The following is an 18,119-nucleotide window of genomic DNA, read 5'->3' as shown; positions in this document are numbered from 1 at the left end:
ACATCTATACAGGTAGATTTTCCTGCCAAAACAAGTTGCCACATACAAACTGTTTGCTGTGAATGGTCCTTGGTTCTTAATAATGCTTAAGCAATGTCACAACATTGTCTGGGAGGGCAAGAGCTGGCACAGGCCAATACTCCATCAAAGATGCTGCTGGTACAGCAATACAGACAGTGCCTGACCTACGCCCTGCTCCTGTTTAGTTTACTGTTACAAAATAATAAGGATATGTAAAATAAATGAGGAGACATCCTGAAACAGGGATAAGCAGTTTGGAATCTGAGATCAGTTGTGAGCTTATGGAAACATTTATGGTTTATGTGACATACAACAGAAGTTTCATATAGATATTTAATATCACCTAGATTAGAGGAGTGGAGTGGCAGGAAATCACTCAACGGCTTCTGCTAAATGACTAAAAATGTTGCTAAGTATCTCCACGGGACAACTGTCTTGAGATTGAGGCAGCATTCCTTCTATTGGAGACTCTAAAATCCAGAGTTCAGCCAGAAATTCCTCTAGGAGGGAGCAGACAATCCAAGGGGAAAAAGGATGAAAGTATTGTGGCAACTCCCACTACCATGATTCTTATAGAGCAAAATCTGAAACTGGACAGAGCATTGAAGAGTCTAGACCAAGGAATAAGTCATGCCCAGACAAGATGAAGCTTGGTGTCCTGTGATAGATCTCCCCTAACTTTAATCTTTTTCAAATAATATGCCAAAATATGGGTACCCTCTGCAAAACTTGGGTAGTAGACACTACCCTACTGAGAGGGTGAAATCTAGAACTCTTATAAAAAATAAAATTAAAAAAGTTCAAATTGTGTTTGTTCTGCAAAGCAATGCACATCACTTGACTTAAGTACACTGATAATTTTTGAAAGATTGGTCTTCTCTGGAGGTCAGCATTTGCTTACTTGCTTGCTGTTTTTCAGTGATTGTTAACTTAGGCAATTTGTTAATATTTTTTAATGTTATCAGTGATGCATCTTGGCTACTCTGTTGTTCTCAATCATTGCTAAATTTCTGGTTTAGGCTTGTGGTTATTTTGGAGTAACAAGCCTGTAGTAATTTGAATACAATGTTCACTGCGACTCCTAAAGATTTGCTTCTTCCCCAGAGATTTACTTTTCTTCTGCAAAGCTCTGTCAAAGCTCAGAGTGTGGTAGCAATTGTGTGGTGCTGACTGTGACTTAATGGCCAGTGTTTACTAGGAGATATGACATTTAGTGTGTCATATAAGTCAACGTTAAGACTGCAGATATCAGGGCTTAGCCTTGGGTAGCTGACAAAACCAGTGAGCCCAGCTTGCCTAGTCTCTACTGATAGGAGTCTCTTCAGCACTGAACAGGCTAATTGCACAGCCACATGGGTTCAGTACTTTCTTTCCTTTCAAACCATCAAAACAAAAAAAGCACTCAAATTCCTGCAGAAAGAGTTTCATTTTCTTTCCCAGCCATCTCCCCAAAGCTGCAGATTGAGGCTGGTTCTATTTGTTGCAAGACAGTAAGCAAACAGAAGCAGTCAAGAAGATGGAGTTTCTTTCTTTGAGACTTTAGATCATTGTAGGACTTGTATCAAAATATGAGTGTAACAATATACTGGTTTCTCAGTATTGTATGTTCCCAGGATGGCATCCTGGGGCATAAAGTCAGAGCCTCTAAATGCTCCTTAGAAAGCTTATCTAGCCTACAGAGGGTCAGAAGGTACTTCCATTTTTCAAGTTTGTTACCCAGGGCATGTAGTGAGCTGTTGCCATATTTGGCCTCTCGAATGTTTTTTTCATTCATGCTTAGTTTCTCAAGTTCTGTTGAAAGTAGTGCTTTAATCTTTTATAACAAGAACAGAGTGAGAACACTAACTGGAAGTTTTGTGAAGCCTTACTAAATATGAAGCAGTTGTCTTGTTTTAAAACATACAATCCATAGGATGTTTCAGAGCATCAATAGGAGAAGTCTGGAGTCAGTGCTATTCTGTGGGAGGGAATATTGAAAGCTTTTTTTCTTTTTTAATTTTTGTAACTGCCATGCTGTCTAGATTTTATCAAGAATGTAAAAGAGGATAAAATGGAACATTTTGCCCAACATCACTGTTCTGTAGGGAGTAACTGTCTGACATAGAAAATTACTGAATATGAGAAAAGAACTAAGCGGAGAGTTGTTTAGCTGACCAGGTCAAATAAAATGAATTATCAGCATTAAGCAGTAGCTGAGACCAAACAAAATTTCACCCTTATATCCTCACAGAATTTGGCTGACAGGAATACCAAGTGTTGAACTGAATGTATTCAATTTCTTGGTTCAAAGTAGTTGTTCAAATGGAGTAAATAATCTCTTGAGAAAACAATCTCTTTAATTTGAAGAAATTATAGCCTATGCAAACATGACCGTTGTTGCTTTGTATTACTGTAAAGGAAGGATTTATTAAGAGAAATTGGGAGGTATTAAGAGAAATTGGGAGGAGGAAACTACATTGTATTTTCCAGCCACCGCCTGCACGTAGGAAACGTAGCCACATGAATGACTTCAGAGTTATCATGCACAAATGACTTAGTTCTGTAAAACTTATCCTACAAGCTAAACTAAAACAAGCAGGAAGCTCTATAGATGTACATAAAATCTGCTTCCTGTTTGCTTAGGGAGTCCATCAGGCTGTTGTGTGCTCTCTTGGTGCATTCGTCTCAGAATGAGTTAATAGGTAAACTCTTAAACCCCTGATCTTACCCAATGCCTACTGAAATGTGAACTCTTTTGGCTGAATCTGCCTCAGAGAGCAGTAGGCTTACCAAGTGACAGATGATGGCACGTATACCAGTTGTATTGTCTTTCGTGTCCCAAGGAAAACAAACGTGCTTTCTGTTCTGTCCTCCAAAAAGCTTTTCTGTTGTAGCAGGTTGAGGGTGAGATGTGTGTGTCCCCAGTTAAACTTAAGTGTTTTCACCACTTACATATGCCTACTGATAGCTTTCAGAATCTAAGTATTCATGTTCTAGGGACTTCAGTACTGTGCGCAATTAAACTCTGAAAAAAATAATGCTATCTGGTACTATTACGTACACTTTAAGTATACTTTAACATCTGTTTGAACTTAAGCAACTTACTTGCTCCAAAGTGACAGCACGTAACCTGAGAAAACGTTTTATTTTTCCCCTCTTAAGATTTTGATACAAATCTGTACAGGTGACTTTGGGAGTCATATCCTCTTGAAATTATCCTACCTTCCATTTTGCAAGATAGTGATATTTAGAGCCACATAATTTTTTTTTTTTTGTCCTGATTGCTTTCAATGCTTAGTGCTATTTTTCTTGACTTTTTTTTTTTTTTTTTTTAGAGACCACTAACATTTGGTGGTCTCTTTGAAGTTGGCTTTTGTTAATAAGCAAATGAAAATTACTTGTCATGACCACATCTTAGTAGTCTGTGCTTTGCTTTAAATATTTGGTGCTCTTTTCTGGCTGAGTGCATGCTGCAGCCTCTTTCAGTGTTCCAGGAGAGGACAAAGCATCACACTGTCCTGCATCCTCAAGAATGTTTCCTGCATGCAGAGTTCTGGTTAACAAAATGCCTAAGGATATGTTTACTGGAGAGAAGTCCAAGAGGAAAAAGATCTTCAAAGAACTGATACTTTGCCAAAGGCTCTGCAAGCACATCTTTTTCCATTCTTGTAACATTGAGCTTGCGTCTCAGGTGTTTCTCCTTGGGACTTTTATATTTATGTACCTTTTCTAATTTGCATCTGTCTTTAGGTCTATGGACCTGGAACTCAGACGAGAGCTTTCCAGTATGTCAGGTAAGCCTTGTTTGTACCATCTGATACTTATTCACTTGATGGTTCTTTGAGCTTGGCCAACTCTGTATGTGTGTGCATTTTAGTCAAAGAAATTATGTTCATTCTTAGATGAGCTTTACTTTCAAAAGGGAGACGCTGAAGTTTTAAAAGTACCAAGAAACAAAACGTTAGTTGATTTAGAACTTTGCACTGAGATATCAATGTGTTCTTCCCTTCAAGGGACAGCAAGTAACGGGTAGGTAAGTTTTTAATGCTGAGCAGTTTGTCAGTCTTTGTATTTTGATGCCATGCTGCCACCTTGTGTCGTTGGGGCTGCTGTGGTCAGCATGTGTACTGTACATACTTGTGTTCCCTGCAGGGGGAAGGAATCAGTTGAAGGGGGTATTGCTGTAGCTAATATTTGCAGTGTAAGCAAGGCCAGAATGTACTTTCGCTAAGAAAAAGCGAGTCTGTTCCTCTTTTGTTCTGTTGTGCTAGCTGAACTTCTGTGCCAGGCTTCAGGGTTGTTTTAATCATTCTCTGCTTGGAAATGTTCTTTCCCTCTGCTGAAAGTAATAACAGCAGTGACAGATGCTACGGAAACCCCATCAGTTCAAATTAGCCACTCCTTTCCTGATTATGAGTCATAATGAAAGGGATCTGGGTTGTATGTCCAGGGCCAAGCTGCTAAGTTTGCTGATAATCCAGAATAACTTTGGGTTATTTTACTGGGGGGGGTGGTAACACCAAAATACTGTTTTTTAACAAACTTTGTTTAAGAATTTCTGAAAGCGAGAAGACAATTCAAACAAGAACTGCAAAGCAGGTGGTGGTGGTGTCATGTGCATCTGTATTACAACTTACTCTGTTCTGTTTGAAATGTGTTGAAAATGGGCCTCTAAATATGCTTGGGTGCTAGAGGGAAGAGGAATTACTAATTGTTTTTTAGTAACTTGGTATTTTTGTATGTTCTTACATATGCTCAGCTGAATGATAGCCGGTGTATCACAAAGATAATCACCTTTTCAGACTAACCTCCTGTTCAGTATATCTGACAATATTGACTGTGGAACAAACAGCCGAGAAAAAATGCCATTGAAGTATACACTGTAAATCTGATTTCAGCATTTCTCAGCTGCCTGATCTGCTTTACTGGAGCTCTGAGGAGGCAGGTCTCTTTAGACAAGAATATTATTTATAGGGAAGTGCAAACTGCCTCAATCTGTTCTTCTCTTTTTATAGTGATCTTGTGAATGGCTTGGTGGCATTGATGAACAGCAATGTCAGCAGTCCTGTCAACTTGGTGAGTATGAGAGCTCCACTCTACTGCACACTCCACTGTGTTTACTGTGCAGTGGCCAACATCACCTCTGTTTTCCTCCTCGTCACTGATGCTGATTTGTAGAAGAAATAAATGGAGTAAAAAAGCTCTTTCCATTATGAATAATGTATTCTTCCATGTATTTGCTTTATAAGTAAAAAGATTAAGCTCCTAGCTGTTGAGATCTTGTAGTTCCAAGAACAGGATAAATTTTCTATAGAGTTTTTCATTTGTTTTAGCAAAAAGTTTTATGTAATTAGAATATGAAAAAATATGGGGGGAAAAAAAAAAACCAAAAATAAAATATGAGCAGGGGAGGGGAATGACGTGCAAAACACACCAAGGAAATGATTGAAGTCTGGCTTTAATGAGAAAAAGCACTGAAGGAATACTTAGCTTTAAATAATTAGAAATCACTTCATGCTAGCCTTGATTAGAGGGAAATGGGATAGTATTTGATTGTATAATTTTCTAATATTGATTAAGGCTGCTTAGAACTTTTCTAATAAGATTTTTGTTCTGTCCCGTTTGTTGTCACCTTATTCTCAGCAATGGATATAAGAATAGAAGAAGGATGCATATGCCAGGTCATTTCTGTGTATGCAGACTTTTGCCAAATCAGAGATTCAACTCTGCAGGGCAGTTGTTCGCTAGATTTTCCTTTCTTTACTGTGACCATGAATTCATTTCCATGTTTCTGTCCAAATGCTGGTATTTTTAAACCCCATGACATGTTCTATCTCCAGAAAACTCAGTGTTTAAATCTATATGTAGCTAAATGTTCAGCTTTAGGTCAAACAAGATGTAGTAAAGAAGAGTTTTGCAACAAGGAAAGCCAGGGATGGAGGGAGTTGAGTCTGATGAAGGTGAGCTAATGCTAACACGAAGCTTTCAGCATTTTGTTCTGAAATGTTGATCAGGAGTTCACATACAAGTTAGTTAAAAAAGAGAGTTAAGAAAAGGAATATTGTATAGGAGAGCAAGTAGCCCTTCCTCATATTGATATGTGAGCTGTAGTAAATGTAGAAGCAATTGTTTGCAGCTCAATTAGTTTGGTTTCCTAACTTTGGATGAACTGAGAATTTAGCATACTACTTAATTATATTGTCTCTCCTCAACTCAGCAAAGTCCTTGAATCCAGATTTCAAACTGATGATGTGGTTATGTGGGCTGCCGAGGGGCGTATGCCTTTACTGTGATTGAGGTGCATTTGCTCATTCTTTACAGACTGATTTTTTGGGGGGGGGGGGGGGGGAGGTGGGGAGGGCATTCCCCTATATACATTGAATTACCAAGGCAGATGTAATGGAGGGCAACTTTTCTAATGAGTATGGAGCTTGTCAAAGTTACTTTATGTCTCATTCCTACTCTGATGAAAAAAAAAAATGTTTAGCTTTTTCAGAGTTTAACATGACCCTGTTAGAATCCTCTCATCTCAGAAAACTAGCATGTTGTAGTGTGTTTAATTGTTATTGTAATGAATATCCCTTCTGTTTCTAGGGAAACCCAGAAGAGCACACTATCCTAGAGTTTGCCCAGTTAATTAAAAAACTTGTTGGTGAGTATGATAAGTAATTCTTAGTAAAGCTTATGAAGTACTTATTGTCATTAGATGATTGTTACTTGATTAGTGTGTGTAATATTCGGATAATTTAATTGGTCTTTGGATTTTTTAATAACTTATCAAAGGCTTTTAATTGTGTCCTGATCATATAATTAAATATTAATAAGATAATTCAAATCCTCTCAATCGTATGTAAAGTATTGCATGAACAGTAGAATGAATACATTCTGTCTGTGTATCTGTGCAATCTATGCCCATTATTTTGTATAATGTTATGCCTTTTTTTTTAGCTTTGTTTTGGCACAAGGACAATACATAAATGTAGAACACATGAATGAAAATGCCTTGCATAACATTTTAGCTGAAATACGGATACTTCAGCAAGGTGGTTCTTCACGATTCAGCTACCATTAAAAACCTCATGCTGTGGTGACAGTGTTTCTCTGCTTTTCGCTCATCTACCAGTGACTCTTGCAAGGGCTGTCAGCACCTCCCTTGTACGTGCCTGGGAAGAAAACACTGTAGCTTTCTCTTGGCTTTCATTCTTGCTCTGATACTTGCCTGGCTCCCTCTTCTTTACTCCCCCCATGAGCTATTTATACACATGGATGAAATCCCTCTGAGCCGTCTCTTCTCCAGGCCAAACAGTCCCAGCTGTCTCAGCCTGTCCTTGTAGGAGAGATGTTCCAGTCCCTTCATCATCTCCATGGCCCTTTGTTGGACTCTCTTCATGCTTCTCTTGCACTGGGGAGCCCAGAACTGGACCTAGCCCTCCAGATACATCTCACCAGTGGTGAAGAGAAGGGAAAGATAATTTCCCTCAGCCTGCTGGCAGCATTCCTCCTACTGCAGCCCAGGATGCCACTTGCCTTCTTTGTGGCAGAGGCACATTGCTGGCTCATATTCAATTTGGTGTCCACCAGGACCCCAGGTCCTTTCCTGCCAAGCTGCTTTCCAGCTGGTTGGCCCCCAGCCTGTACGGGTGCCTTGGGGTTGTTCATCTCCAGGTGCAGGACTTTACACTTCTCCTTGTTGAACTTCCTGAGGTTCCTGTCAGCCCTTTTCTCCAGCCTCCTTTCTTGAGGTCCCTCTGGATGGCAGCACAGCCATCTGATGTATCAACAACTCAGTATTGACCCAGTGTTGAGCCCTGGGGTTCGCCACTAGTTACTGGACTTTGTGCCAGTGATCACCACCTCTGGGCCTGGCCAGTTTTCAATCCACCTCACTGCTCATCCAGCCCTCAATAAGGGTGTTACAGGAGACAGTGTGAAAAGCCTAACTGAAGTCGAGGTAGATGATATCCACTGCTCTGCCCTTGGCTACTGAGGCAGTCATTTCATCGTAGGAGGTTATTAGACTGGTCAAGCGTAACTTCCTTTTTGTGAATCCGTGCTGAAATCTTTGTGAAATGCTTTCTCAATCCATGTTGCTGTGGGACAGCTGGTTGACCCAGCTGTTGCACACAGTGCAGCTCTGTCTGTGGAAAGCATTTCAGTGGTAGAAATATGAAGCAGAAAGCTGCAGAAAGACCTGATGCTACAATAGGTAAGAAAGACTTAAATGCAAAGCATAGTGAATTGCGGATGATAATGCACAGTCTCTTGTTTAACAGGCAGTGAGAGTGAAATCCAGTTTCTCTCAGAAGCCCAGGATGACCCTCAGAAACGAAAACCTGACATCAGAAAAGCCAAGTTATTGCTTGGCTGGGAACCTGTGGTATGTACAGCTGTGTTACTGTTGCTGTGTGCAAAAACACAGGGAGGCAGAGGGGGATAAGGGAGGGCCACATAATAACAATACGTTTCAGTTACCTGAATATCTACTTAACACGATCTCCAGGACAGTTGTTTAAAAGGCTGTCTCTCGTATGTTGCCCTAGCTTACAGTTCAAGAACTGCTGGGTAAGACTGTGTGGCCTGTGCTGTGCAGAAGAGCAGATTAGCATTAGCATTTGTAATAGACTTAAGTAGAAAAAAACATTGTTAGGATAGACATTTTAACTTTTTCACATGCTTGTTATGAAGTGTTTGCCTTTCTATAAGCCCGATGAATCCTTTGAATTATGTGGTACACGGTTATGGTAATGAGTTTGGTGTTGTTGCTGCAGTCCTCATTCCTGTTTTGCTGTGGTAAACATGCATTATGGAAGGAAAAAATAGCTTTTATTTAATTAAAATATTTTTAGAAAATCTTTGCAGTAAGACTGTTTTTAAGATTATCCGTAACATCATTGTAACCAAAAAGTTTGTTTGGATTAATAAGGAGAAATATGAGCACCAGACAAGTGTTCTGGTTTTTAGAGTTTGTTTAAAGGGAAATATGTGAAACTCGGGCAAAACGGAAGCTAGCCAGAGAGAGATGACAGGGGTTTTTTTTGTTTTGTTTTTTTTTTTTTAATTCTGGTGTACTGAAGTAAACCAGAATAAGCAGCCCTTATTTTGGACTACAGGTGTCATAAGTGGAGATGTTCAGGGCTTGTTCTGTGTGTTGATAAGCTTGAAACATGCTCAGAGTTAGTGTAACGTCTCACCACCCACAGTATAACGTCTGTCCACCTCTAAAGCTTAGTTACCAGCCATCTGAGGTGATGTCAAGATTGTGCTTGTTTGGCACAGGTAATATGCAAGAAATGCAAAATGTCTGTGGTTGCTGTTTTTTAACTTTCTCAGCCTTTTTGGTGAAGTTAACTGTGCAAGTGTATAACCAGGCATAGCTGATGGTAAGAGCTGGTTGGTTTGGCAAGGTAAGGTCCACTTAATCCCCAGAAAGGGTGTGACTTCCTTAGCCGGATCCCCATTCTAGCTAGCACAGTGGTTTGTAAGCTCTTTTAGATTTGCAGAGAAAAGTCTTTCCAGGAAACATGTAACCTGTCTAGTAAATGTGAGCCTATTAGTAGAAAAAGGTAACTCCAAACAATTCTGAAAGGATTCACAGAGGCACCAGATATTAATAGACTATGCCTGAAAGCATAAGGACGATGGCAAGTGTTACAATCACAAAAGGTTTAAAAGAGTTAACTTTTATACTTCTGACCATCTCTGTTTGGCACAGTCAGTACCAAAACGTACGCTGAAGTAGCAATACAGTGTTGGTACATCAAGGCAAGTAGTTTTTGTGCTGCTATTTTATCCCCCTGTATTGATGATGGTATCAGCAAGCATGTCAGAGCATATGGCTCCTGAGAAAAGTGGGCAGTATTTCTGTTGTTTCTGTCTACAAATCATAGTGTGTAAATATAGGCATAGAATATGAAGAATTACAATTATTTGTATAGGATTTAAGAATATCAAATGAGATACTGGATGATAATTTGAATCCATTTTTCTGTATATCAGTGGAGCACCGAAGACATAAAAGCTAAAAAAAAAACCAAACCCTACCACCTTTATACCTTTCTATGGTATGTACCATTCTGTGACATTCTGCAAAAGAGGATCTTGAATAATTAAAAACAGAAGGGGCTTAAATTTCTGTGTGCTTATTTCTTTCAATGTATTATGAATTTAAAATAAAATTGTCAGTATCTTTTGACACTAAGCAGACCAATCATAACCATCTGAGATTTACATCTGTTGGGTTTTTTTACTTTGCTACGTCAGAAAACATATCTGATGTTTAAAAGCTAACATGCATTAGCAGTGCAGAGATGTAACCAGTATGTGGTGCTGTTAATACTTATATTGGCGAAGAATTAGACTTCTAGCAGTCTTCTGATAGCTGTATTAAAAAAGATACTGTTATGAAAAGAGCTGATGTGAACTTAAGAGTGATATGGTTCTCTCCTTGCTTTTGGGAACAGGTCCCATTGGAAGAAGGTTTGAATAAAGCAATTCATTACTTCCATAAAGAACTTGAGTATCAGGCAAACAACCAGTATATTCCCAAACCAAAACCCGCAAGGATGAAGAAAGGAAGAACAAGACATAACTGAAGACTGTTAGTTGGACAGGAAGTTCCCTGCTTGACATTTGACAGATGTAATTTTTTTTTCTTCTTGGTTTTTTTTTTTGAGAGAGACTTTGAAACAGGTGTCATGAAGAACAAACTGGAATTTCATTCTGAAGCTTGCTTTAAAGAAGTGGATGTGCCTAAAAATAACAAATATTCCCTTTGCCCTGCAAATCTTGCCTTGCACTTTTTAAATCTGTCTTTTTATGTAAAATAGAGTAGAAGCATCTTTTAGTATCTTCTAGTTTTATATCTTGCTGTGAGATCATTTTGTTGTGACTGTCCTTGACAGTTTTATTTACTGGTTTCTTTGTGAAGCTGAAGATAAACACAAATGGGATGGAAAATGCCAATTTATTTATAAAATGGGTACTATAAAATATGAGACGTTCTACTATGCATAAAAAAAAAAGCTAGTGGTATTGTCAGGTGAGAGACACTGACATCTAAGTATAGAGGAGTTTAAAAGAATTCTGTATGAGAGCTTTATGTATTCTTTAAAGGAGAGTTTTTTTCAAAGGTTTAGTTTTAGTTGTACACTTGAATTTGAGATATTTTCATTGATTATCATGGATAAGGGTATTTTGAATCACTACTGTGTTGTGCGTACTCTGGGAATAAAGTTAATGTATTATTGGTTACAGTGGTTGAATATGCTATTTTAATAAAATATTGAAACTTCTGTTTACTAGTTTCAGGGTTTCACTGTGGGCACTTCTCTGGCATTATGCATCTGTACATTTATTGTATATTAATTAGAAGGTAACAGTCTAAATAATTGGCTCAAAGTCAGTAACTGTGGTCTTTCATTGCTTGTCTCAATAGATATATAGGAAGGGCTGCAGAATGTCTGTTGAAATAGATTGGACAAAAACATCATGATTTATTCCAGTTCAGGTAGTTGACAGTGATGCAGGAGTGTAAGATTTTCTTTCAGCTGTAGAGTTTAACTTCAGTCTCCCTAGCTGAGGAAATGTTTCTATTTTAGGCAGTTATTGAATGGCCAGTAAATGCTTTCAACTTTGATAACTATGTGTGTCATCTTAACAAAAACAAAAACAACCAACCAAACAAAAAAAATCAAATTCACCTTATTTTTAAGAATTCCCCTTTATTTTTAATACCTAAGACTGGATACCTAGGAGGGGAGATCAACAGAGAGTTTTTAAAAGGTATTTTGCCTTAGTGCCACCAAAAACTGAAAATCGTAAATCTCATCAAGCAATGTGATTTGACTTTATCTCGTTAAAGCTTGATGTCTTACTAGCTTTCAAGTATCTTTAGGTTGATGGGCAAAGTGGGAGTTACCTGTAGTGATGACTTGATGCCCGGACCCGGGAATGACTCTGGGAGCAGTGTGGTATTTAGGCCCCCTTGTCTGAGCATGCCATCTGCCAGAGCCTCACGGTGCTTGCAAGGCTTGGAGTCCCACCCCATCTGTCCCACCTGGCCAGTTTACACCTGAGGGTGAAGTTCCCTTGGACTCCAGCAGTGATGGGGCTGCTGTGCTCATTTGTGTGCCCTGTCTGACCAGGGTCTGCAGTGATCCTTGAAGACAAAATGGTTTCTTCCCTGCTCACATGCACAGGTTTTCTTCCAGTGGAAATCTGCCATGCAACTAAGATGGGTAGCCAGGGAGCATTTTCGTGTCTGGACTCAGAGGTAGAATTTAGGTATTACACATTGCCTCCATCTTTTCACAGCTGAGCAGCTTGAGGTCTGCTTTTTGTTTGAAGCGTTTTTCTAGGTATGTGATCTGGACATTTATTCCATATTAAGTTGCCTGAAAAGTGTACTGTAGTGTGCGTGCTCCGAATGTGCCTGTAACCTGTCATTACTGATACACTCACAAAGCACAGCGCCTCTCTGTACTCAAAACCACAGCTGGATGTATGTGAAAGCAGTGTCCGCTGCGTTAGTAGTTCTGCGGTGAGAACTGTTAATCAGCTCCCAGCACCATGTTTTTGACCATTGAGCTCTAGATTATGTTTGGGGGAACGTGCTCTTTCTCCTTACATTTTACTTCTCATGCAAATTGTGCCATTGGATGCCGAAGTGTCTATGAAGAGGTAGTGCACAAGGGTGCAACCCTAGTCCAGCATTTAGAGTAGCCATTGAGAATAAATGGGAGCTGTGGGTGCCAGCTGTTACTTCCAGGGCTGTTTTTCATTTAATCCAATGACTTCAGTGCAAAATACGTAAACTGTACTGGAACAAGCATGCTGATGGAGACCAGCACAAAATGTGCATTTTCCAAAAAAAAAAAAAAAAAAAAAAATCCCTCAGGAAGTCTGGATGTTTGGATGCTACAGATATGGATTTAAAAGCTTTTTAGGTTACTTCATAGTCTGACCTCTTTCATTTCTGAGCAAATCAGAGAGAGGGCAAATGGCTGGTATCAATGCAACCTGTCTGTGGGTATGTGGCATGTCTCCCACTGGGCCTGAGTGACAGACTGTACTGATTTGCTACTTTCCTTGTACTGTTTCTAGCTTTTGTTTCAGAGGTTCCTGGTTCAGTTCCTATATTCTTTCTAAACAGTGCCTTCCAGAAACAGCAGCCGAGGCAGCTGTTGCCTTTTGTGTTTGAAGCTGGTGATTGGCCTTCTAGCTGATTGGAAAGTCATGAATCATGGGTGTTAAAACAGTCTGCTGGTGCTTAAGACTGAAAGTCTGGGGTAATTTCAGGTTTGGTCTTGTCTGAACTGAGTCTTTGAGAAGGCAGATGAGGGTTTGCATGTTGGTGCCCTCTGCTTCCATCTGGGGTTACACATCTCAGTAGGAGAAAGAAGCATCAAGTTTACAGGGAACCACAGGTAACAAACGGCTGCCGCATCTCCAGAAGAGCCACTTTTGATGGGGGGCAGTGGTATACGCACTGTAAGCTTGGAAACGTAGGACTTGGGAGTCAGTGAAGCAGTGATGTGTTCTCATTTCCATGCCCAAACACAATGTATTGTAATTTTTTTTTTTCAGGAAATTTGAGAATTGGGATATTCTGCTGTCACCTGGTCAGGCAGGCATGTGACGAGCCCTGAGGGTGCCTATATAGTCACAGTGATCTGCACGAAGAGGCAGCTCAGCTGGTGTTGGATGCAAGTCCTCCTCTCTCAGCAGGGAATACGCAATGTAGCAGAGGTCTGTGGTGAACTGGCCAGTGTGGTGCTGGTGAGTGAGATCAGCCTTCTAGAAGGAGAGGTGTGCGGGGCATCCACTGCTTTGGATTCCTTGAACCTCACAAGGAGGACCACTCCTGCAGCTGGAAGTTATCACATGCACAGATGGATTTTATTTTTTTTTTTAAACATAGAATTATAGAATCATATAACGGTTTGGGTTGGAAGGGACCTTAAAGATCATCTAGTTCCAACCCCCCTGCTATGGGCAGGGACACCATTCCAGTAGACCAGGTTGCTCAAGGCCCCATCCAACCTGGCCTTAAACACTGCCAGGGAGGGGGCATCCACAGCTTCTGTGGGCAACCTGTTCCAGTGTCTCACCACCCTCACAGTGAAGAATTTCTTCCTAATATCTCATCTAAATCTCTCTTTCAGTTTAAAACCGTTCCCCCTCATCCTATCACTACATGCCCTTGTAAAAAGTCCCTCTCCCGCTTTCCTGTAGGCCCCCTTCAGCTACTGGAAGGCTGCTATAAGGTGTCCCCGGAACCTTCTCTTTTCCAGGCTGAACAGCCCCACTCTCTCAGCCTGTCTTCATAGGAGAGGTGCTCCAGCCCCTCCGATCATCTTCGTGGCCCTCCTCTGGACTTGTTCCAACATGATGTGCTTTTGCTTGATTTCTGTATGTAGGCTGCTCAGAAGCTTTTTAAACCACATTGCTGGTCTACAGATAAGCTACAATGGGGCTTGCAGACCTAATTTATTTTAAGTAGTTCCATGAATGTATAGTCTAGAGAAGCCTCACATCTATCTTTAGGTTAGATTTTTTGCTACATGAGGAAATCATGATCTGACAGTTTTCCTGTGTCTAGGGTGCTTGCAGCTTCTCTTAACCTATATAGACTGGCAGGTTTAGTAGCCAGTGAGCTCACCACCCTCCGAGCATTTATGAATGTCTCTCGGTCATCTATTATTTCAATGAATTTTTAGAAATGTAATGTATTTGAAAAAACTTCCACTTTTGTCAGATAGGGTTGGAATTGAGTTTCAAAGTTGAGAAAAAGAGGCAAGGGAGGAGGGGGAAGACACAAACACAATTGCATAATTTCATTAGCTTTAGAGAACAGGCTACAGAGGGCAAAACAGGGCTTTGATTAGTGTGATGGATTGAGCTAGTCCCCAGCCTTATTAGGATTGAGTTTAATGCTACGTGAGGCCAAGAAGTCCTTGAAGGTTTTTAGAGGCTGACCAGAGAAGATCTGTTCACAGGAAGAAGATGCTTTGTTAATAGCAAGGGAAGTGTTTACTCAACATGGCTGGCCCTAACATCTGTACAACCCTTCCCTGACACCAGTGGGAGTGTACCCACCATAAATCCGTAGTTGCTCTGTTGTGAACGTCTTCCTGTGCTTGGATCACAAGTGGCAGGAGAAGGGAGTGCTTTATTTGCAGCTCTGACTCCTTAGAGCTACCAGGAACAGCAGCAATAGATCTGGAGAAAAGCAAGGCTCCTTTTGTATGGCAAGAGGTTCCTGAATGCGCATCCATATCAACAGGGAGGTTTTGCTGAAATAACAGTTCATATTTCGTGCAAAAAACAGTCTCTGGTTCTCTGTTCCTTTTCCCAGTCCCTTTCCTTCTCTCACTTGCCTATTCCATAATAGCAAACATGGCAACAACTTTTTTGTCCACCTTGTTTTGTTGCCATTTACAGCCTGGAACAAGCAACGTCTAGTTCATTCTTGCTGTGTTTTCCCTAGTTTCAGACATGCTCTTCAGCAAGGAGGGGGATGCTCTGAATGCTTTGGTCCTTGCCGTGGCTGAAGCAGCTGGAAGTTCTGAAAGATGAAGCCACAGGGAACTCTGGGGTGGCCTTAAGTGCTATCAGAGCCAAGCATGGCAATCTGGGCTCTGTCCACCTCACTGCAGGGAAAGCTGTTTTGATCAAGGAAACCTACATCTTCTACCTGGGAAACAAACAGTCCTGGGATAAAAGTGCCCAATCCCCCATCCCCAACGTGTTTGTGTTACAAGTAGGAGCTTAAAGAGAATGAAGGCCCAAGAAAAAAAGAAAATATGTATTTAAGGCTGGTGGTGAAGACACTGGATTTGGAGAGAAAGATCTCTGCCTAGACTTCAGGGAGTATGTGAGGGTGGCTGTGGGGGCACAGCAGTAGTACTTCCACGCTTTCACAGAAGGGTTACCTGGCAGGGATTATCAGCAAAGGAGGTGGGACTGCCCTGTCAGTCCGACTGACGGGACTTCCCTGGCTGACACCCACAAACTGGGGGATGTGGCAGCATTGGGTCTTGAAACATGAAGCGCTGGACCACGGCCAAGCTGTTCCTGTTCTGTAGGGATCCACAATGAACAATGGCCACTCTTCTGTCTTGGTGGGGAGGTGACGTGATGTCAGTGCCGGGGTGGCTGGGGATGGTGATGATGTGAAGTGCTCTGTGCTGTCTGCACAGCAGAAGAGAAATGCTGGAAGGGGGTGCACAGTTTTTGTCTGTGTTTTGGGACAGAAATAGAGGAAATTAACTTTGTTAATGTAGTTACCTTTGAAGCACTCCATGCGTATCCAATGAACTTCTTTTTTTAATAGTCTTCCTCCTTTTGCCCAAACCTGTGATGGCTCATACTTGCTTGCTTTCTTTGTAGCTTATTGCATGTACTTTTGCATCATTGCAACTGCTGCAGTTCAAGGCAGGTGCACCCCTCTGGAGGGTCCCCTCTCCTCAGAGCTATTGCCTTGTAGCGGGTTGACCCCAGCCAGCAGCTAAGTACCCTCACAGCCATTCACTCCCCCTGCCCCAGTGGGACAGGGGGGAGAATAAGAAAAGCAGAAGTGAGCAAACTTGAAGGTTGAGATAAGAGCAGTTTAATAAGTGAAGGAAAGAATGAAAAAACCCCAAGTGATGCAAAGGCCGCTCACCATCTCCCCTAAGCAAGACTGCTGCCCCACCAGTCTCTTGAGCAATGGCTGCCCTGGAAGACAAAACCCCCACCCCCTTGTTCCTATTCCCAGCTTTTAGTGTTGAGCAAGTCATTATATGGTATGGAATCGGTCTGTTTGGGTCAGGTGCCCCACCTGTGTCCACTCCCAACTTCTCACCCACCCCTAGCCTACCTGCTGGGGGACAGCGTGGAAAACAGGTGGTCTTGATGCTGCAGAAGCACTGTTCAACTATAGCAAAAACATTGGTGTGTTATCAACACTGCTTTAGTCACAAATCTGAAACGTGGCATCATATGTGTTATGAAGAAATCTAACTCTGTCCCAGCCAGACCCCAGTATGTGGTGGGAAACTTCAGCATGCAACACAATGTGATGGAAAAGATATTTTTTTTTTCTTTTTCCTTAGAGAATCCAGAAGAGAGAGATCGTAGTCTTGGTTGTGAGCCTGGAAGGCACAGAGAGCCGCTGGACTGAGTCAGCCTGTAGGAATGGACACAGCTTGCAAAGGCCTAGGGAGGGATGGTATTTATTTACAGCACTTTTTTCATTCTTCCTTATTCAGCAGGTCTGAATTCCCAGTTGTTGTAAATTCTGGGAAATGATGGAAATTATCAGCATGGTTGAAACGTTGCCAAATTCGGTGCACATTTTTGATAGGACACAAAATGGAAGTACTCTTCTAGGAATAGGTGTTTTCCAACTGTGCAAAAGAGCGTGTGCTTGACTCAGAATATGATCCTTCTGTATTTGGAATAAAGGGTCTTCTACTGAGGAAACACGCCAGTTTAAACTGATTAAACTGGAAAGGGTTCTGCTAAGAGCAAGCCCTCTAACACATAGGGGACAGCTGCGTTTTTGGAGCATGTTAGGGTAGTGCATATCCGTGCATGCAGAGGAGAAGTGACTAACATGTTTGTTCAGTTTGGCTCCCTCAGCAAAGAGCTGTCTCCCTGGAAGCGTTCCTGCAGGGAGCTGGATAGTGCGGGGCTGCCTCTCCTAGACACCCATCCATCATGCAACGGTGGCTTTAAGTGAAAGATTAGGAAATACACTCAGAGTTAAGAAATAAGTAAGTGAAGTGTAAAGAATGGTGTTACCATGATCCATGCCTTGGAAATTTTTTGTAAGCTTTAGAAAGACAGCTGAAGAATCATACAGTCGTTTTGGTTGGAAAGGACCTTTAAGATCATCGAGTCCAACCGTTAACCTCGCACTGCTAAGTCCACCACTGAACCATGTCCCTAAGCACCACGTCTATTTGTCTTTTAAATACCTCCAGGGATGGTGACTCCACCACTTCCCTGGACAGCCTGTTCCAATGCCTGACAACCCTTTCAGTAAAGACATTTTTCCTGATATCCAATCTAAACCTCCCTTGGCACAACTTGAGGTCGTTTCTTCTCCTATCACTTGTTACTTGGGAGAAGAGGCC

General features: G+C 41.3%; 1 protein-coding gene across 2 annotated transcripts in view; it reads left to right on the top strand.

The window, feature by feature from the left end:
- Nucleotides 1–11,300, top strand: part of UXS1 (UDP-glucuronate decarboxylase 1) — a 69,351-nt gene extending 58,051 nt beyond the window's left edge. For both annotated transcript variants that reach the window (XM_068425377.1, XM_068425378.1), the window contains 5 exons: nt 3,751–3,794; nt 5,016–5,076; nt 6,595–6,652; nt 8,274–8,377; nt 10,461–11,300. In XM_068425377.1, the coding sequence (XP_068281478.1) occupies nt 3,751–3,794; nt 5,016–5,076; nt 6,595–6,652; nt 8,274–8,377; nt 10,461–10,592 (399 nt within the window). In that variant the 3' untranslated portion in view covers nt 10,593–11,300. The remainder of the gene's footprint in view (nt 1–3,750; nt 3,795–5,015; nt 5,077–6,594; nt 6,653–8,273; nt 8,378–10,460) is intronic.
- Nucleotides 11,301–18,119: the final 6,819 nt, after the last annotated feature.

Source organism: Nyctibius grandis, chromosome 2, assembly GCF_013368605.1.
Source record: "Nyctibius grandis isolate bNycGra1 chromosome 2, bNycGra1.pri, whole genome shotgun sequence".
NCBI lineage: Eukaryota > Metazoa > Chordata > Aves > Nyctibiiformes > Nyctibiidae > Nyctibius > Nyctibius grandis.
This window is presented reverse-complemented; position numbering and strand designations above follow the sequence as displayed.